A 21122-nucleotide genomic window follows, 5' to 3' on the forward strand; every position below is an offset into this window, starting at 1 on the left:
AGGGAGCGGGATCGCTGGGCAGGTGGTGGGTGCTTCCCAAGGGAACGGACATCCTGGCTGTCTTAACAAGGAGCTGGAATTTCAGCAGGTGGAAACGGGGGCCGCCGGAGTGGCAGGAGCGCGGGGGGCAGCATGCGGGGGCGGCCAGCAGTCCTTGGCTGGTGCCCCAGGACAGAGGGGCTGGGAGTGGCGGGGGGTGTGGGTGGANGCCGGGGGCTGGGGAGCCAGGGTGGTCCCCGATGCCGCCGTGCCCGAGGCCTGACTGTGGGGGAGGCAGGACGGCCAGGCCCGCGGGAGGCTGCTGAGACCCCTCGCCCCGACCAGGCCACAGGCGGAGCTGCAGGTTCCTGTTCTATCCCCAGGCCTTCGGCGTCATCCCCGCCCCTCCTCCGATTCATCACCTTTCCGGGCGGGCGGACCTGGCAGGGCGGGGAGGGGAGGCCCCGTGTAAGTCGCCGGGTCGGGGCCCCCGCGGGGTGGGGCGAGGGCGGCCAGAAGGGGCCTGCTGCGGCCAGGTGGGCTGGAGCTGGGCCCCCGGGTTCGCCTCGCCCCCGCGGGGCCCGGAGCGCGGGCGGGCGCGCTCACCACAGACCGCTGGCCTCACCCGGCGGGTTTCACGGTCCGTGACTTACACGTCCATGAAGCTGGCACACGACAGGCGTTTGTGGAACGAGCGAGCCGTCCGCCTACCTGCACAAGACCGCAAACTCCGCGAGAGAAGCCGTAGCCTAAGCCCGCGAGTCTGGGGGAGGCGCCGGCGGCAGGGAGCCCGCCGCCCACTCACACCCGGACGCGGGGACTCGGGGGCGCGTAGCCCACAGGGGATTCCGACACCGGCAGCCGCAAGGAGAGGGCGGGGCCTTCCTGGAGACGCGCGCCGGTGGCTTCCGGGTCGGGCCTCCGCGCGTCACTGCGAGGGGAGCCAGGCGATTGGCCAGGGAAAAATCCGGGGGGCGGGGCGTGGACCGAGAGGGGGCGTGGTCACCAGGGGGCGGGGCCCGGGCCGGACCGCACGGCTNCCGCACGCGGGCGTCCCCATCTGAGCCCCCCACTCCTGGTGTTGGGGAGAAAGCTGCGACCTGGAGAGCTGCGGTGCCCTTGACAGCTCGGGGCCGGAGCCGGAGCGGCTTCAGATGCCCCCGCAGTTCGCTGGTTCCCGGCGGAGCCAGCCTGCGTCTGCAGATGGTGCGGCTCAAGGTCACGAGGGGAGTCGGTGGCGAAGCTGCGGGCGGTGCCAGGGGTCTCGCTCCGTCGCTCCCGTACGCCTGCCCGGGAGTCTTAGGTTTGAATCCGGACCATGCTGCTGATGGGCTGTATGACCCTGAGCAAATTGCTTAGCATCTCTGGGCTTATTATATAGGTGCCCGTCCGTGAAACACCTATGCTTGCTCTCAATTGTTGGGGGTTAAATCAAATAACGTGAAAGCACCCGGTGCTAGCGAGGGAACACACAAATAGGAAGCTCTCCTAGCTCGCGCTCGATTCGGGGGCGTCAGCGACGCGGTTCTGCTTGGTTACCCTCTTCAGACCTGGGCTTGTGTGGACGGTGACTGTTAGTTAGGCCACGCTTGCTCCTGAAGGTGGAGTGGCTCCCATGTCCCTGTTGCCCCACTTAACACCTGATTCATGTTTGGCGGGTTCAGTACGCCTTCAGATGGTAGACTAAGTAGCCCAGTTGGTGGGGGACAGGCTGGTAAGTGTGCTTTGCCTGGACTGTGGGTGCAGTGGGTCTTCAGAAAGCGTGGGTTGTGGGATAGAGGATGAAGTTCCCCTCTGACATGGACTCCCCATGTGGCCTTTGACCTCTGTGGGGCCCTACTCTCCCCGTGGGGGTTGGAGCAGCAGGTGCCTCAGAGACCAACGCCCCAGGATGTTGGAGGCGCCAAGGCAGTGGGAGCTTCAATCAGAGCGGTTCCTCTTCTGGGGTTCCCTTTAAAGTTTTGTTTGAAAAAAGTGATCTGCAGCTTAAATTGCTTTTTTCCTAAAAAAATAAATAAATAAATAAAAAGCTCTATTTGGAGAAAATATCAGGTTTCTGAAGACCTTTCTGGTTCTAAAATGCTATGATTACAACAAGCCATTATTGAGACAGTACCTGGCATACATCCCACACTGTGTTTATCTGTCTTTAAGTTGGGGAGGAAGGTGACAGAGGAGGTGAGGAGCTGTGGATGAAGAAGGCCCAGGACCCGAAGTCCAAGGTTAAGCGGAGGTTCTGTGAGCCCCGCCCCAGTCTTCTTATCTGCAAAGAAAAAAGATACCTATGTCTCTAGGTTTTGCAGAAATAAATTAAAGTATGTACAAGTAGATTGTAAAATATAAGACAGTCTGTGTTCCAAAAAATCTTGCTTAAAGTTCTGGGTCATTTTAATGACTTAGACGTATCCCGCCTTATTCTAAGATCATGTTGGACAGATGACAGCCACCGACAGGACTGGTGGCGAAAATGACGGCAAGTATTAAAGGCGTTTGCAGGGTGAGAGATTGTCAGACAGAGAAGTGATTGAGGCTGGCTTTGGTTTTTCCAAAAGGTATTCATTGACACCTACTGTGAGCTGCCCTAGGCCCTGGGGGTCCCAAGGTGCTTGTGGCTTTACCCCTGAGATCACTTTTTGGTTGGGTCTTTGGTCCCAGACACGTGGGCCTGTTCTGTGTGGCTGTCTGCCCCCTCTTTCTGGGGCAGGGTGGGGGTGGGGGAAGCTCTCAGGCAAATCTGTTTCCCAGTAGCCGTCTGTCCATGGGTGAGTCACGTTCCAGGTTAAGGGTCTGCCAGTGGTTTTGGCAGAGTGTCCTTCTGGGTCTGGCCCTGTTTTGTCTTTTCAGTGCAGGCAGATGATGGTAGACACCAGGTGACAGAATACAGCTCATTCATACCTTCTTGGCTGTTGGTTGGTGGCTCGTTAGTAGATGCCACTGTTACAGCAAAGGGTCGGGCCTTATGAGAACTGTCCCCAAAAGGGAAGACGGGATGTAACAAATGTGTCTTTGCTTGTGTATCCAGCATGAAAAAGAGTTACCTTTATAACTTCTAATGGCTTTTCGTACCTTTGGTTGATGTACTCAATTTCTTTGATTATATTCTGTTTATTATCACTTTGTACCAGTTTTCAACGCCCGAGTTATTAAAGTTCAAAATGACCTTTTAAAGTTTCTATTTCTAGTGTCTAATAGTGTTAAGTGGAAAATGGTATGCCAGCGGTAGCCTCTTGGGCTAGTGGGATTAGTAGGTGACTTTTTTTGGTCTCCCTTTCCCGGCAGTTAACAATAATGACCGTGTTACCTATATTATGAGAAAAAATAAGTAATTTATTAAAAATTTTCATTTTGTATGATACAAGTATCAAATGGCATTAAATGAACCGTGGTAGTTTTTGTTATTATAAAGTGTACGTACTAAGTATTCATGGAGAAAAACAGGTGTAATGTGTGATGGAAGGAGCACTGGACTAGGAGTCAGGAGGCCTGAATTCTGGTCTCTGTGGTCACTCTGTGGCCTTAGGCACATCCTGACCCTTTAGGCACCAGTGTGTCCACCTGTATGATGAGTGAGTGGGCTCTGGAATTTTTAAAGACCCTTCCAGCTCTAAAATTAGTGATGGATTTCTTAGAGTATGTGTTACCCTGAACTTGAACCAGTGGCCAAGAATGTTGACATGAAACCTTCCAGATCATCTGAGAAAAATCCAGTGTTTGAGCTAAAAAGGTACAGTTTCCTTCCACCTTGAACATTTTTTGACAACTCACATTCATCAAATCACCTTTAAAAGTATACAGCAGTTAAATTTTCAAAGCAAAGATAAACTGAATGTTTAGGTTTTCAGATCTGATGTAGCTTGTCGTATTGAGCTAATACATGAGAATAATATTCCTCAGAAGTTCCTGAATATCTGTGTGCAAACTTGTAACATTGTCAGCGTCCGAAATGTCCTGGTCTCCACCTCTGGCTCTGAGAGGTTTAATTCTGTGCATGACATTTCTCTTTGATGTTGATGTAGGTCTCTCGGCTGCTGGGGGCGTTCCACTACCCAAAACAGGTGACCAGAGGCTTGGCTGGTGGTGTGAGTATAATTACATCTTTTATTTTTTCCTTTTAGAAGTTTCTCAAGAAAGATGCTCTAACACATTCATTGTATAGTATCTTATCTCTGTTTATTTCAAATTAGGGAAAATTTGCCATACTTATACTGGATATTTAAATTGCTGGCTCACACACATAAAGCATCAGGCCACCTGCACATTTAAAAGAATTATATCACAGCTGGCTACGTAAGCCTGACGTTAATATCTTAAAGGAGTCTCGTTAAAAATTGAAATTACCCTTGAGCCTGTTACTTTATTTCACAATCTCATTTTTGTAAGACAGTTTTTTTCAAAACTGAGAGAAAATTGTTGAGAAGCTTCAAAACCTGCTTTGCATTTTTATTTTGTGAGCTTCCCTGAAAAAGTAGATGAGCCACTAATCAGGAGCGCCTCACGCACCTCTGAGCCCCGGGTGCTCACACTCCCTGCGCAGCCTTGGGGACTATCCTGTTAGTGGATCATCTACTTCTCGTTAAATCTGCTGCTCTTAGGGGCGCCTGGGTGGCTTAGTCGGTTAAGCGTCGGACTTTCGCTTAGGTCATGATCTCACGGTTCGTGGGTTCGAGCCCCGCATCGGGCTCTGTGCTGACTGCCAGCTCAGAGCCTGGAGCCTATTTCAGAGTCTGTGTCTCCCACTCTCTCTGACTCTCCCTTGCTCACACTGTCTCTCTCTCTCTCTCTCTTAGAAATTAAAAAAAAAAAAAAAATCTGCTGCTTTTAGAATTCCCGGCATTAGAACTCTGTGCTTTAAAAGCTGATACCACATTTTTAGAGCCTTCTAAGACTGTGGGTCAGTGACTTCCCATTTGTTTTTATTTTACCCCCTTCGTAGAGAATCTGATTTGGATTTCACAATTCCTATACTCCCAAATCACGTCTTATTCTGTGAGGGGTTTATTAGACCCTCGTACCTTTTCGCTCCAGTCACTCTCTGTTCTGTCGAAGAAATGTAGACTCTCCTGGTGGCCTGATGAAACTTACTGTTACATGTTGGGAGAACAGGAAGGAGAAGCCAGAAGGTTCTTTTGGCTCGGCGTGTACCAAAGACACAGAACGCGGCCTGCACTCCTAGCTCACGGACAGCCACGCTGGCATTTCCCACATATTGTGAAAGCTAGTGAGAAGATCATTGCTTGCTGCTATGAGTCAGTTTTCAGGCTATCCGTGTTTTAAAAAGATTAGCCTGCTCGGGAGGGGGTTATATTTGAAAGAAATAAGAAGAGGAACTAAATTTTAAGAAGATTTCTTCAGTAATACAGAAAAATTCAGAAATTGTCTGAATTTGCTCAGTGAGTTTCAGTGGAAGGCAAAAGCGCAGGGAGACTTGAATCAGTGATTTTAAAAAAGTGTAGCAGCCCGGGGACCACTGTCGGGGCCAGACTTCCAGGTCAGAGAAAGTCCCCGCATACTGACAGGCGTGGTCTCCAAATGGGGAGAGGGTCTGAGTATTACCTTCACTCACTGAACTCTGTCGTCATTTCCCTTTATACATTTTTATTTCTATGTTTGAAATACTGGCTTGATTGTTTGAAGCCTTTGAAAAAAACCATTGGGGTCACATTATTAATACACTTGTCCTTCTACGTCTAACTCAGGCTTTGCAGGTAGGAGCACGTGTGCTGTTCTTACAGGTGACAAGTAAACTTTCCTGAGCTCATTTAGATGACATTTTTCATCAAGGAGCCGGTTCCACAGAGGAACTCAGAAAAGCAGAGATCGCCTTGTGACTGGAAGTCCGATTTTCTCTGAGTTCCAAAACAGACCTCAGCAGTGTTCTGGAAACGTGTCTGAAGTATTTTTAAGACTGAGCGAATTGTGTGAGAAAGTTAACTTTCCAGGATCCCAGTGGAGAGGAAAGCGGCTTCATGAGAAACCCTCTGGATTCAGCGAGAGAACATTGCTGGAATTTTTGCTCTCTCTGCTTTCACAGACTTGAATTGATTGGACTCTTTGTAGTTTGTCTGAAAAAAAAAATGAATTAGGAAGTCTACTCTGTGGTGTATTTTTGTTTTCTCTAAAGAGCATCACTTGAGTTTGTTTAGAGCCTCTGAACTCAGGTAAAGAGTAGAATTGAGTCTCTTGATTCTTGCCTCCGTTGTGGTGAGCCCTTAGGAACACGCCTGTTTTCTGAAGGCCCTTGTGTCTTGAGGGCAGCCCCCCCTGCATAAACATCTCTTTGTCAGTGATATTCTTTTCCAAACTGTCAAAAACTGGTTCTTACTGTGTTCTTTGGTGATTCTTACATTCAGGTTCAGACAGTAACCTTAATTCCAGGGGACGGTATCGGGCCCGAGATCTCAGCTGCGGTGATGAAGATCTTTGATGCAGCCAAAGTAAGTGCGCTTCAAGATACCTGTAGTGACAGTTGCAGGAGACTCGTCTTAGCGAGCTGGAGTCCACAGTCAGGATAAACCGTTCCATTGGTGTGGCGTGGAAGCGTGTGGCCATGGCCACGCCCCTGACGCCGCACTGTGTCCCGCGAGCTCACGCCGGCTGCTCGGNCAAGAAGAATAGAAAGGATATTTCAAGAAACTGTGTAGGAGATTTTGAAAGATTAAAACAAATTTCTGATGTGGGGTCATCCAGTATGAGGTGCGATTATTCTAACAGCCCAGCCTTCCGCGCAGGTAGATACTTTAAAATGCTTTTGTTCGGGGGAATACGGGGACGTTGGGCTGTGACGTGGTGCTCCATTATGGCAGTTACAGCTGCCAGGTGCGTCACCTGCAGGGGAAGTCGGTGGAGGTTGGGGTACTGGCAGCTGGCAGATGGGACGGGGCAGCTGTGAACTGTCCGACTCTGACTGCTTCCCAGAGCCCCCCTCCCGCACAGGAGATGGGCTCACCTGGTGGCGGAGTCCCCAGGGAATGGAGACTGCCGCTCCCAGCTGTGAGCGCCTCGCAGACAAGGACCCGGTCACACGTACCGTGGAGGGTGTGGCCGCAAAGGAGGGGGCGCTGGCTCGTGCCCACACAGGTTACACAGTGTATTGGGGGCTTTTCTAATGGCCTTACTGAGACCCAGGTGGCGTACTGCACGACCCCGCCCCCCTCTTGCAGCGTGCAGGCCGAGCCAGTGTCATGGCACACGCACAGGGCTGTGAAGCTGCCACCACAGTCTAATTTTAGAACAAACACTGTCACTACCCAGAAAGAAACCCTAGGGTCACTNCCAGCCCCAGGCAGCTGCCCAGCTACTCTCTGTCGCTGTGTGCGCCTCTTCTGGAACTTGGCAGGCATAGCTCTTGTGCAGGCCTCTGTGACTGGCTTCCTTCACTCAGCACAGGATTGCTAGGTTCACCCACGTGCCAGGACCCTGTCATGTTTCTGCAGACGTTTCTCTGCTCCTTGTGATACTCTAATTTTAGCCACATCAAGAGCTGTGAAAAAAATAAGCGGGCAGGTGGCTGCGAGGTGCGGACTGTACAGGGCAGCGCGGAGAACGACATCTCCCGCATGCCAGGAACTTTCTGGACCTTAATTGTGTGTTTCCACCAGCTGCCCCCACAGGTGAAGCAGCTTGTAACCGTAGTGTGCGTGTGAGTCTCACTCGCAGCTCACTGTGCTCTGTGCCCCTGCGTCAGGCGCCCATTCAGTGGGAGGAGCGCAACGTCACCGCCATCCAAGGACCCGGAGGAAAGTGGATGATCCCTCCTGAGGCCAAAGAGTCCATGGACAAGAACAAGATGGGCTTGAAAGGTAGTGGACCCGATGGGGGCCGTGGGCTTGTCGTCCAGGGCTGTGCGTGGAGGCGAAGCACGGCCTGACTGTTCGGGAAAAGCCAGCCTGTGAGCAGCTCGCTTACTTCCTTTTTCAAAATTTTTTATTGGAGCACAGCCGCCACGCAACGTGATCCTAGTTTCAGGCGTGCAGCGTAGGGACTCGCCTTGTCCGCACGTTATGTTGCGCTCACCACACGAAGCATCTCACTTGTGGTGGTGACATGCTGTGGTTTTCATGTGGGGACGTATTTTTCCCCGGTAAAAACACAAAGGTGTTCCTGGCCAGTGTCAGAGGAAAGATTTATCTTGTGCATACTTTTCATGTTTTCAGTGTTCTTCCAAGCAATACGTGCTTCAGGTCATGATTCAAAACACGGGCACGTTTTGAAACCAGACTCCCATTCAGCCCAGGCTTTCAGTCCAGACAGGTCCAAGTTCACGTCTCTTGTTTGCCACTGACCGCTGGGAGGCTCTGGCAAGTTTCTTACTCTTGGTCACGGTTTTTTCCACCCACTTTTTTTTTTTAATGTTTTATTCATTTCTGAGAGAGAGAGACAGAGACAGAGACAGCGTGAGCAGGGGAGGGTCAGAGAGAGAGGGAGACACAGAATCTGAAACAGGCTCCAGGCTCTGAGCTGTCAGCACAGAGCCCGACGCGGGGCCCGAACCCACGAACCGTGAGATCATGACCTGAGCCAAAGTCGGATGCTTAACTGACTGGGCCACCCAGGCGCCCCTCCACCCACTTTTAACGGACAGCAGGAGTGTCCCCTCCTGGATGCTGGTAAGGTTCAGACACTGTCCAGCCTGGTCCTCTACCAGAGGGTGTGCAGTAATGTTCTGGAAAGCTTCCGTGGAGATCTCTTCCTTCATTGGAATCAGAGGGTAAAGCTAGAGACAGATGCCGTCTCCGGAGTGGCCTGGGTGAGTTAGCAGGTGACCCTTGGTCATTGTAAAAGTGTCCCTTTGTTTGTGGCCACTCACGTCAGACCACACAGCTACTTCTCATCCGAAGGAAGGACCCTAGCTAAGCTGCGATAGAAAAGTGAAACAAAGCAAAATTGGAATTTCAAGTACTTGTCTTTATAAAGAAGGGGCATCCGGCTGGCTTGGTTCAAGGAGTGTGCAACCCTTGATCTCGGGGTTGTGGGTCTGGGTGCCATGTTCCATGGGGAGGTTACTTAGAAACAAAATCCTAAAAAAAGGAAGAAAACCCCTGGACTGTACCTGTTGTCCTGTGGGTTCCCTTCTTTATTACAGGCCCTTTAAAGACCCCAATAGCAGCTGGCCACCCATCTATGAATTTATTGCTGCGGAAGACATTTGACCTTTATGCAAACGTGCGGCCGTGTGTCTCCATCGAGGGCTACAAAACCCCTTACACTGATGTAAACATCGTCACCATCCGCGAGAACACAGAAGGGGAATACAGTGGCATCGAGCATGTGGTATGTTCATTCTACACTTTCTTACTTGAGTGGCTCTCTGCTCTTGGGACAGTTGCTCAGACCCCTAGTTGTTGAGAACACCTGGCAGAGAGGGACTCACCTTGCCCCCAGGGCAGTGGGGGCTGGCGGTGGGGGCGGGGCCGGGAGGAGGGTGTGTTCTCTGGTTCAAGTTAGAATCCCCTTGACAGGCATGTCCTGGGGACTGCACGAGGCCATCTCTGCACCTCAGTTTTCCTCATCTGTGCAGTGGGCCTTACTCTGCCTACCTCATAGGGCTGGGGTCCATGTTACTAACCCCAGCGACACCGCACATGCGCGACGCGAGCCCCCAAGTGGTGGTGGCGCGTCGCTGCCCGCAGCCTGGTGAGGCAGGACTGCTCTCCTCAGATCGTGGACGGCGTTGTGCAGAGCATCAAGCTCATCACCGAGGAGGCCAGCCGGCGCATCGCCGAGTTCGCCTTTGAGTACGCGCGCAACAACCACCGCAGCAACGTCACGGCCGTGCACAAGGCCAACATCATGTGAGTGCTGGCGGCGCCCCGTCCTTCCCCTGGTGATGGGGGGAGGCGGGGGGCTCCTGGCGGGGGGCCAGGAGCCCAGGACTGGGGTGTGAGGAGGGCCTGAGAGCTCTCAGAGGACACTGGACACGGACCCCAGTAGCTGTGGCTGCCCAGTGAGGCCGCGCGAGTCTCAGGGCGCTTCTGTCCTAGCAGAACCGGGCGTGTCTGCGGTGGCCACAAGCCGGGCTTCCCTCGTGCGGGGTGAGCCCCTCCCCCGCTGCGTCTAAGGCCAGCAGTGGCTTCGGAAGCGGTTTCAGAGCCTGGGAGTAGTGTTGCGCATGTATGACAGTAAAACCACTTAAGTGATGGATGAGTTAGTCTTTTAAAGCAATTTTAACATTTTGTTAATACACATTTCATAATTCTTATGAGACTGTTAAAACTAGTAGTCTTTCTTATGATCAAACTATTTTATATTTTTATCCTTTTGTGCTTCTGGAAATATCCCAAGACATTTTCAGTTTGCATTTTATTAACTGCCTGAAAAATAATTTCACTATAATTGAAATCAGACATCTGGCCTTCTGGAACCAACATTGTTCAACTTTGATCTGATCCTTTTCTTTCTGCAAGTCTTTCCTTCAGCAGTTTTTATTTAATTAATACAGGCGGATGTCAGATGGGCTTTTTCTGCAAAAATGCAGGGAAGTTGCTGAGAACTGTAAAGATATTAAATTTAATGAGATGTATCTTGATACAGTATGTCTGAACGTAAGTACACATGCTTCCCTCCCTGCGGCCTTCTGCCCAGTGCCGTGCGAGTCTGTGCGGCTTTGGTCGCTCAAGGCACCAATGTATTCCTCGCAGATGGTCCAGGATCCGTCCCAATTTGACGTTCTCGTTATGCCGAATCTGTATGGCGATATCCTCAGGTGAGTCCGGCTACACCTTGTTGGCCTGATTTATTGGTAAATGTCCTGAAGTAAAGGCTTACAGAGTTTGTCAGGATACAGCATGCGCTGCATGGGTTCTAGCGACGATTATGCATTGGGCGGGTCGTTCACCCATAAGTCCGATCGGCCCCGGGCTGCTGCTCCCTAACGATGAGTCCCTCTTCCCATTTCGTGAGGTGTTGCTGGTTAGTGATTTTAGTGTGTTGTCCTGTATAGCTACCTAGTGCGTGGTCACTTGTTCAGAATTTTTGTGACTTTTGACATGATTTCAGGCTTATGGAAAGGTTGCAGGAAGGTACAGGGGCTTCCTGTGTGCCGGCACCCACAGCGCTTGACCACACCGAGTTCTCACTCCCTGGCTGCCCCCCCGGCCCCCTGCTGGTCCCTTGCTGTCCTCCCCTCTCGTGACACGACACTGGCCGTCACGCCTTCATCTGTAGCTCAACTTGGGCCTTAGAACAGACCTAGAGGGCAACTAACTTCTGAGAAATAAGTCAAAGTCATTGCTAAGTTCTTTTATTCCGTTATATCATTTAATCCCGACCATCCCATAGAATAGATATTGCCTCTGTTTTATAAATAAGGCAGTTGAGGCTCAGAGAACCGTAAGTAACTCGCTGGAAGCTTCGGGAAGCCTCGATTTAGACCACGAAGTGTCCAGCCCCCACGCCTGGGCCTCCCCCCACAGCCTGCAGGAGGGGCTGGAGGTACAACAGCTGTGGTCTGTCTTTGAAAAACATGTTTTTCCCCCCGAGTCTCACTGATGATGTGAATGGCGGATTTGGTAGAAAAGGGTGAGTGGGAGGAAGGGCCTTCTGGCTGGTGCTCTGTGCGCCCGAGCCTGTCAGTGCACGTCCTCCTCCGTTTGGACGCGTGGACGTCACCGTGGGTGGTACCGCCGCAGCCGGCATCGCATCGGTGCTTGGGTTGCCCCGACCTGGCCAGTGCAGGTCCCTCTGAGCTGTGTCCTCTGGGCACAGCCCACGTTTGCTTTCTGGCGCAGCAGGGCGCCCCCGGCTCGTCCTGCTTCCTCACTGTGGTCCGGGCTCGGCCGTTTCTCCGAGGAGCGCTGGTTCCCTTGGGTGGAGAGTGGTGTCTAGAAACCGAAGTCTGGGTGCCGGGTGAGAAGTGTCACTTTTCAGAACAGCCTCAAAATGCTCTCCTGCTCGCAGTGACCTGTGTGCGGGATTGATCGGCGGTCTCGGCGTGACACCAAGTGGCAACATTGGAGCCAACGGGGTCGCCATCTTTGAGTCGGTAAGGACCCTGGTGACGCCTGAGGCAGAGCTCAGGGGACAGCTCGAGAGCCCGGGGCGGCTCAAGTCGGTTTCAGGTGCTGGGTTTTCCCTGTTGTCAAAGAAACCGATGCCTTGTGTAGGGTCTTTGTGTGAGCTTGGTTTACTCCTTTATTTCCCTCTTTACTTTGTGTGCGTGTTACTGATTATGCGTCCTCTTCCAGTTAGAATATCTTCTCGAAAGTTGGGGAAGATTGTTAGCTCCTGTTTTTTGCACTTTTATCCCCATTACTTTGGCTCTTTATTTTTCTGACACTTGACTTCTCAGACCCGTGTGTGAAGGGGCCCGGTACCCGCTCAGAAATGCTCCTCACCGGCGAGGAAAGGTGGCGGGGCCCCGCGTCCCCAGGGCAGCGCTGTCTGTGGGCTCCCCCTCACTGCACCCTGTTCCCACGGGCAGGTTCACGGCACAGCCCCGGACATCGCAGGCAAGGACATGGCCAACCCCACGGCCCTCCTGCTCAGCGCCGTGATGATGCTGCGCCACATGGGGCTCTCCGCCCACGCCGCGCGCGTCGAGGCCGCGTGCTTTGCCACGATTAAGGACGGAAAGGTATCAGCTGCCGTGCGGCACTCAGGCGTGTCTGCGTGAAGGCGGCGGTGTGCCTGTGTGTTTTCCGTGGGTGGAGCCACGTCTTAGGTCAGGGAAGGGAGGGCCCATGCGGAGGGTCTGGGAGGCAGAGCCAGTTGGGCCTCGATGTCTTGTGGGGTCAGTGCACTATCTGGGTCAAGTGCGTTCACTTTTCTAGACAGCGTTTCCTCCCCCACAGACACAAGTCCGAGGGGTGTCACAGGGCGGTGGGGGGGGCGGGTGAGCTAAGGTCTCGGGCCTCCAGGGCTGGGACCTGGGCAGCAGATACATTTGCGTCGACAGCACAGTGCTGTGACAGCATGGGACGGGCATCTGTGACCGTACGACACAACTCCCATGAAAGTGATCGTGGCTCACGGTACAGACTTACGTGGTTTTATGTTCTTTACACGATCATCAGAGCCAATCTACCCTATGAAGCAGATACTATAATCCCATTTCATAGATGAGGAGACCAGGGCCCAGAGAGACTAACCTGTCCAAGACCCCACCGCTCCTGCCTGCGGTCGGGGCTCACACGCGGTCTGGCTCTTCCCCAGCAAGCTCCGCGGCATCCTCGAGGGTGGGCTGAGAGCCACCGGCTGGGCCTCAAGGCGTGTGATTTGTTTTGAGAAGCTTCGCTGTAGGGCCCGCAGACAGAGGCTGGAATGACCTGGTCCGTCCTTTTATTTATTTTTTTTATTATTTTTTTTTAATGTTTTATTTATTTCTAGGAGAGAGAGAGGGAGACAGCGTGAGCAGGGGAGGGTCAGAGAGAGAGGGAATCACAGACTGAAACAGGCTCCAGGCTCTGAGCTGTCAGCACAGAGCCCGACGCGGGGCCCGAACCCACGAACCGCGAGATCATGACCTAAGCGAAAGTCGGACGCTTAACTAAGCCACCCAGGCGCCCCCTGGTCCGTCCTTTTAATTGTGCAGCACAGAGTGGGACGAGACAGCTATGCGGACTGAGGTCTGTTTGGGGCTGCAGGATGTCAGGCTGGTAGAGACCCCAGGAGCCGGGTGGGAGGATTTCTCTTCTAAGAGGGAAGTTTAACAGGCGTGATCAAGGGGCGCCCTGCTGGCTGTGTCAGCAGAGCATGAGACTCCTGATCGTGGGGTGTGAGTTCAAGCCCCATGTCGGGCGTAGAGCTTACTTAAAAAAAGTGATTCAAATATTACCTTAGTATTTGTTTCTCAGTCTCCAAAAATAAGTTAAAGTAGGGGCGCCTGGGTGGCTTAGTCGGTTAAGCGTCCGACTTTCGCTTAGGTCATGATCTCGCGGTTCGTGGGTTCGAGCCCCGCGTCGGGCTCTGTGCTGACTGCCAGCTCAGAGCCTGGAGCCTGTTTCAGTCTGTGACTCCCTCTCTCTCTGACCCTCCCCTGCTCACGCTGTCTCTCTCTCTCGCCTAGAAAAAAAAAAAAAAAAATTTACAAAAATAAGTTAAAGTATATTTTTTAAGGGTTACAAATTCCCCAAGGGATGTATTCTTTCATTTAAACGCCCATAATCAAGTGTTTTCCTCTGAGTCCTGGAGGGACAGAGGGTACATCTCGGAAAGCCTCCCTGCCTCCCTTTGTCACAGTAGCATCGGGGCCTCCTCAAGGTGCCCCGTGTGCCCTCCGGGCCCTCGGTCCTCCTGGGCAGGGGCCTTGCTCTCCAGCAGGAAGCAGACCCGCTCGCCCGCGGCTCCCTGGAGGCCTTCTGGAAAAACACCCTTGCTTTGTTTAGTGTGTGGATCCATTTCACCTTGGCTTTTTGTCTTTTCTCAGAGCTTAACGAAAGATCTCGGAGGCAATGCCAAGTGCTCGGACTTCACGGAGGAGATCTGTCGTCGAGTCCGAGATTTGGATTGAGGCTCCTCCGCGTGGAGTCCGTGTCCGCCAAGCACACCCGTGTCGCGCCCACATGCGGTTTGCTTCTTTCCTGACAGTACAGTTTTAGACACGGCCTTTCGTTAACCAGACCTGTGCGGAGGGTGCAGGGACGCGAGGGGCCTGCTCTCCGAGGACTCGTCCCGAGGGCCTGTTTTATTTACGACGGGTCTGTCCAGTGTGCTTCTGTAGGCTCTCAGTGGACTGTATCTTGGCCACGTTAATCACTTTACACTTCGGTTAAAACGTTTTTTCCTCAGCTGTAAATATGAAACAGTTAATAAGAAAAAACATATATCTTTTTAAAGAAAAACCCTGTTTTCCTTGGTTTATGAAAAATGTAATAGGAATGAGACAATATTGACACGATAGCACACGATGACGTTCTTACGAAGCTGAACGGGCTCAGGGGCGGGTTCCCGGGAAGTTCAGGCCGCCGCCAGGTGGTGCGCATGTTTCTTAGTGATGTGGGAGGTAGACAGGTATGTCCTCGCGTGAATTCCTGAGTATGAATAAAGAGCTCAAATCCAAGAAATATGTAACAGATGTAATTTTTGGGACTAAGACATAGGTAGTGTGTTGGACACAGACCTGCATCTGTGTGTTCAATTATTCTGTTTCTCTCGAGATGCACTCTTCCTGGCAGGAGCTTTCACAGATTGGAGGGGACTTCCTTTCACTGCACACGTGCGAGGCGGCCCCTGGCCTCTGCGTCGGCGCTGGGTGGCCGCGGGGGCCTGCGGCGTGCGCCTCGCTCGGCCCAGAGCGCCCGAAGCCTGACCACGAATGTTTCGGCTACGGTTAACTGGGGGTGCTGGCCTTTACCTTCCTGTCTCAGTGGCTGTCCCCCCTTCCCCGAAACACCAAATCACTGCCACCCCCCAGCACCAGTGAGAGAGGAGCCCGTGGCGGGGGCTGGGCTCAGCTGTGACCCCGTCTCCCCCCCTCCCCCGAGCACGTTGTCCGCAGCAGACTCGGTCACGGTTTTCATGAACAGCTGCCCCTCGGGTGGTTCTGCAGGCCTGGGGACTCTGCATACAGCACCCAGATCACAGGGGGTTCTTAGCAAATACCCTGTCCGGGTGCTTTATCAGGCTTGGAGCCAGACCCGAGTCCTGCGTGTATTTTACTTTGTTCAAGCTGCAGCTTCCTCTCTTCTGTTGCATTGTGCTAATTCCCCTGGACCCTCGGGTTCTCCCTAATAAAGAATTTCAGAACTGACTGGGTGTATGCTTTCTCCACCCGTTTTCTGGTGAAGCGCCAGAGGCCATTTTGGGTCCAGGTATTTGGGGTGAAGGGGGTGGTGCGGTGGCAACATCCCAGCACCAGCCAGTGGTGTTTTCAGAAAGCCATCCTGCCCAGATGGCCTCAGGCCTGTGGTGCCTCGTCCCGCGGGTCAAATGTGCACGACTCTCGGGACTGGTCCCACCTGCTCTGCTGACAGGAACAATCAGGTGCTTGTTGGCAGTTCTATTAAATAGTTTAATATTCAGATTACATGCCTGTACAGTCACTTAGGCAGCGGCAGTTTTATTAAGCATCAGATCAGTAGGCAAGTGCGAACGAAGGGCGGGACAGCCTGGTGCCCGAGGGCAGCATCTGGAGATCAGGGCGGGCCAGCCGTTAGGGGGCGCTAACGGGGGNAGAGCCGATCTGTCGCTGAACAAAAGGCAGTGCTTAGAATTAAAACTACCCGCATGTGAGGCTTCCTGGAATTGTCAGCTGCCTTGCAAATGTCGCTGCGTCACCCTGACCCAGGGACCTCCTGGACTTGCCAGAGTTCTTGCATGAACTGAGGGGCACCTGGAGCTCGGACGCCCCCTGGGAGGCCTACTGTCTCGGCAGGTCACTTTTTCTGCTCCTGGTAAAAGGAATCGATGACGTCTTTATACTTGTCCAGGACTATGAACCGTTTCAGTTTCATCGTGGGACCTAAGAGAGCAGGTGGAAGGGCGGGGTGAGGCCTGGAGAATCCCCGGAAGACGTGTGGGCGGGACCCGGGCTCCGACCGCAGCTCAGCACTCCTGAGTGCTTGCACCCTGGTTCGGCCTCAGTGGGCTGGAGGGTGTTTCCTGGAGGAGGCAGTTCCCACCCGCCCTGTGGCACGGACACCCCAGCGTGCCTCAGCCGAGAGCGACCCCCTAGGCCAGCTGGGGCGGCACCAGACTGCTGCGGCTTGTGGACCGAGATGGAGGGCTTCATCCCCACCTCCACAGGGGGCGCCGCTGGGCTCGCCCCCACCACGCACCAGGGGGCCTTGGTGTCGGCCTGCTGGTCCCATTGTGATTTCAGGGGAAAGGGTCCCGCAGCCAAAGCAGAGTTAAAGGTTGAGAAAGTTCCAGCACCTTTCTGCACGGTCACCCATGCCCCGGGTCGGCCATGTCCTCCCACTGGGTAGAGGTGGCCATCAGGGGCTTTGTGCTCAGTGTGCTGCTCCCCACCAGGCACCCCCAGGCCCTGCCTCTGCCCCCCCACAACCCCCAAGTACTGAGAATGAGCAGGGAGCCCCTACCCAGCTCCCCGCCCTCAATGGAGAAGTCCTTGTGGACGACGGCCCACTTCTGGATGTGGTGGGGCCGGGCGGCAGCCCTCATGTTCACTCTCTGGATCCCCTCATCAATGGCCCGGTACACGGCCTCGTCCCTCCGCGCCACGATCTCGGACACGGTGGTGGCCCTGCTGCCTGCCCGCTGGCAGAACTCCACGGCTTGCTCAGTCAGCTGGTCCGTTGGGGCGGAGGTGTGTGGGTCCAGCGTGCACTGAAAAGCCAGAGGTCAGAGCTGGCCAGGTCTCGCCCCACGAGACGGGAGCCCCGGCTGGAGGAGGGCTCACTGCTGGGGCCAAGGGGGTGCCTCCCCAGGAGCCGTTCCCAAGAGACGGCCCACCAGTGGGTAGGGTGCCTCCCCAGCTGCGTGGAGCCCGCGCTGTCAGGACACCATAAGGCCCCTGGCCGTGCACACGGCCTAAAGCAGGGACCGCCTCTGCCCTGTTTGGCATCCTGGGCTCCGAGCACGCAATGGGGCAGCGGGGGCAGCGGCCCTTGGGAGCTGGGCTGAGCTGGGACTGAGGGACGGTCACAGCAGCACATTAGCAGTTGGGGGGGGCACAGCACATTGGCAGTTGGGGGGTACAGCACACTGTNGCAGCACATTAGCAGTTGGGGGGGCGCAGCACATTGGCAGTTGTGGGGGGGCGCAGCACATTAGTTGTGGGGTGTGCAGGGCAGAGGGTGTTTCCACGAGCTACACTGGCTCTTGTGCAGGCAGCCGATAGGTGCTCCCAGATACCGTCAGGAGACCCACGTGTGTCCCTGCTGGCGTGCCCTCTGCTTGGGCTAGACCCACAGTCCGGCCATCCCTCCCAGGCCAGACCCCCAGACGCACCTTCAAGGTGAGCAGCATGGACAGGAACTTCCTCTGGTCCCCGATGAGGATGGCGTTGCTGATGATGGGCAGCTCTACCTTCACGGCCTCCTCGATGGGCCCAGGGGCCACGTTCTCCCCTCCCGCTGTGATGATGAGTTCTGGGGACACAGGGCCAGGCCCCCGGCACAGGCTTCAGTCCAGGTGCCCCCGGTGGACCAGGACCCAGGCCTGGGCCACAGCCCCCGGAAGCCACACCCGCCACTTGGGGAGGTGCAGCCGGGCGGGGTGGGGGAAGAGGGGGCAGGAGACACACAGCCTCAGAAGCACTTCTCACTCGCCTGCACCCTCCCCTCCCCACAGCCCCTGCTGGCGGTGGACCACTCTGTCTGCTCAGGAGGCCCCCGCTGGCTCTTCCTCGTCCTGTGGAGGGCGGTGCATGAACGAGCAGGTGCTGGCACTCAGTGCTCTGATGTCTTCCCTGAAAGGCTGAGGCTGCCACCCAGGTGGGAGTGAGTGGACGTTCACTGAATAGACCTGGACTGCTCCACCTGGCTCNAAGAGGGGCTGGTCACATTGTGCGGGCCCCGTGTTGACCCCGGGCAGGACGGGAAGCCCCCGGCTGCAGGGAGCTCACAGGGCCATGGCATGGGGAAGGGGGAGGATAGGCTGTCATCTTGGCGGTGACACTGGGCACTGACCTCCAGCCACACTGCACCCTTCCCCCGCTGTCACCAAGCTCAGCCCTAGAGGGTGCTGTCAGCCCCGCCCTGCCGCAGCAGGAGGGCTGTGCAGGGATCTCCCAGCCTGGGCGCCCCGACTCCACCTGAGCCAGCCCCCCACGGCCCGCAGAGCCCAGCCCGATGGCACCCCGCCTTGAGAGATCCACTCATGGAGCTGGATTCCCCAGGAAAACTGTGGGGGTTCCTGCGGGGATGTGTTTGGGTATCACATGCCCTTGGGCCAAGTGGGCAAAGCATCTTTTCCACAGAAGTCCTCAACTCACCTCCCTGGGATGGCCCTGTTTCTTTGGGAAATTTCTTTGAGGTCTCATGTTTTATTTTAAATTTTATATCCAATCTATGTTCTTCTTGGTATCATCCCTGTTTGCATATAAAAATATGTGATATTTATACCCCCAGAATCTTCCGGAAAGACTTGCCTTGTTTCTTTAAGGAGTTTGAATCCCAACTCCACCATTTACTAGCTGGGTGACCCTGGGAAAGTTCCTTAGGTTCTCTGGGTGCTGTCATTAGTAAGTCAGGGTAAATAAAACGATGTCAGTCCAAGTGCAGGAACTTAATCTGGGCTCAGTACTCGGGGTACAAACAGTGTAGGCAGTGCACCCCCCCACGCCAGGCTCTCCGGGCCCAGGCTCACCTTTGAGGCGCCCCATGATGTAGAGGAAGCCATCCTCGCCCAGCCGCCCCAGGTCGCCCGTGTGCAGCCAGCCGTCGGCATCGATGGCCTCGCGCGTCTTGTCCTCCATGTTCAGATAGCCCATGAAGATGTTGCGGCCCCACAGGCAGATCTCGCCGATGCCCTCTGCGTCCTTGTTCACCAGCTTCACCAGGCAGCCGGGCACCAGTATGCCGCAGCTGGGGGAAGTTGGGGGGAGCAGGCGCCTCAGCCCAGGGTCAGGCCTCACCTGGGAGCCCCAGGGCTCTCCAGCCCCTCGTTCGTGGCCAGCAGCCAGAGGCGCCCCAGGGTTTGTGTATTTTAACAGGGGACTTGGAGCTGAGGGGGCACAACAGGAGGCTTTAGGGTGAACGAACGAACAAACAAATGGAGTCCAAACGCTCAAGTTCAAGCCCTGTGACAGCCAGCAGGCAGGGCAGGTCTTGAGGCACAGCAGGTGACGCTCCGCTCGCCCCTCCCCGGCGGCTGGCTCTGTCCCAGTGGCTGTCAGCTGCCAGGGCCCCCCTCCCACACACCCCTCCCTATTGGAGGCGTGCATGTACCTGTTGAGCCGGTAGTTGTCAGGGCCGGATATGAAGTGGGGCCCCGAGGTCTCGCTGAGGCCGTAGGCTGCGTACAAGCGGATGTTGAGGCCCAGGAAGAAGTGCTGTGTCTCTATGCTCATGGGGGCGGCTCCGTAGAAGTTCTTCTGGCACCTGGTGAAGCCCAGCGCCTGGCGGACCTTGGCCAACACCAGGTAGTCTGCCAGCCTGGCCGTGAAGGGCTTCAGGTCACTGGTGGCGGGGGGGGGAACAGCCCACAAAAGGAACCACGTGAAAAGGTGGGTATCTGGTGGGCGCACACCGGCCTGGCCGCCTGTGAACGCGCAGGCGCAAGTGGGTGTGACACGTCCTGAGCCCGGAGGTCAGCCGGGGTCAGCTGTGTCCAGGCACACGTGCACCAGCACACAGGAAACAGGCGTGCAGAGGCTCCAAGTGCATGTCCGTGGACACGCAAGCACAGATACGTCTGACCCGTCTGAAGCCCACAAAGGAGCTGTTCATGCGTGTTCACCCTGTGTCTGTGCAAACGAAGCCAGATTTGTACACACATGTGTATGTCTCACGAGACGTGACACTGTTTTACAGACTCACTAGTAATGGAAAAGATTTCTAAAGCCGGACAGGCCAGGTTTATGCCACCGATCCTCCCACAGCACTTGCGGGAATGTGAAAAGCCGTCAGAGGCAGTGGGGTGACCTCCGAAGGGTCACTTGGAGGCTGGAAAAGCCCTTGTCACTGTGACCCCTTCCTCCGCCACCTACTGAGGTCAGGAAACCCCCAGAGACTCAGGAGCCGCTCCTGGGGAGGTGACGGCCACCCCAGATGGAGGAAGTCCGTCCCCCACTCAGAACCAAGAGACACGGTGATTGAGGTCTCAAGCCCAGCACCTGCTGGGGCCTCTGCACAGGGAACCCCAAGGACGAGCCCAGCCTGTCCTGTCCTCAGCTGCCGGGTAGGATTATGCCCCCACCCAGCCCCCGCCCGGCCTCCCCTCCCCTGTCCCCCCGGCCTCCCGTCCCCCGTCCCCAGCCTCCCATGTCCCGTCCCCGGCCTCCCGTCCCCCGTCCCCGGCCCTCACAGTACCTGCTGGGGCACGTCAGGTTCTGCTCCAGGGTCACCGACATGGCCCAGAGCAGCATCTTGCGCCGGATGAATCCCAACTGAGCCGCCACCTCCTGGATGTGCTCTTTGATCTTCTCCCACACCCGAGGCACCCCCAAGTGGGACGTGGGCTCCACCTCCCGCAGCGTGTTAACCAGGCTCCCCTGTCCACCGCCAGAGAGGAAGGCCCGCAGCTCAGAGCCAGGCACCTCTCGTGCCTGAGTCCACACACACACGCCCCCCCCCCACCCCCCC

General features: G+C 55.1%; 2 protein-coding genes across 2 annotated transcripts in view; one reads left to right on the top strand and one right to left on the bottom strand.

The window, feature by feature from the left end:
- Nucleotides 1-15664, top strand: part of IDH3A (isocitrate dehydrogenase (NAD(+)) 3 catalytic subunit alpha) — a 207535-nt gene extending 191871 nt beyond the window's left edge. Inside the window, exons 7-16 of the mRNA XM_077774289.1 lie at nt 3994-4058; nt 6330-6413; nt 7664-7778; nt 9062-9249; nt 9637-9770; nt 10418-10520; nt 10617-10681; nt 11875-11959; nt 12398-12550; nt 14342-15664. Coding sequence (XP_077630415.1) covers nt 3994-4058; nt 6330-6413; nt 7664-7778; nt 9062-9249; nt 9637-9770; nt 10418-10520; nt 10617-10681; nt 11875-11959; nt 12398-12550; nt 14342-14425 — 1076 coding nt within the window. The 3' untranslated portion in view covers nt 14426-15664. The remainder of the gene's footprint in view (nt 1-3993; nt 4059-6329; nt 6414-7663; nt 7779-9061; nt 9250-9636; nt 9771-10417; nt 10521-10616; nt 10682-11874; nt 11960-12397; nt 12551-14341) is intronic.
- Nucleotides 15665-16102: 438 nt separating this feature from the next.
- Nucleotides 16103-21122, bottom strand: part of ACSBG1 (acyl-CoA synthetase bubblegum family member 1) — a 22959-nt gene continuing 17939 nt past the window's right edge. The window contains exons 9-14 of the mRNA XM_077774290.1: nt 20850-21031; nt 19767-19997; nt 19186-19403; nt 17827-17966; nt 16956-17202; nt 16103-16375 (exon numbers count right to left, since the gene is read on the bottom strand). Coding sequence (XP_077630416.1) covers nt 16290-16375; nt 16956-17202; nt 17827-17966; nt 19186-19403; nt 19767-19997; nt 20850-21031 — 1104 coding nt within the window. The 3' untranslated portion in view covers nt 16103-16289. The remainder of the gene's footprint in view (nt 16376-16955; nt 17203-17826; nt 17967-19185; nt 19404-19766; nt 19998-20849; nt 21032-21122) is intronic.

The sequence above is a fragment of the Crocuta crocuta genome, unplaced genomic scaffold (genome assembly GCF_008692635.1).
Source record: "Crocuta crocuta isolate KB4526 unplaced genomic scaffold, BGI_CrCroc_1.0 scaffold7, whole genome shotgun sequence".
In the NCBI taxonomy this organism is placed as follows: domain Eukaryota; kingdom Metazoa; phylum Chordata; class Mammalia; order Carnivora; family Hyaenidae; genus Crocuta; species Crocuta crocuta.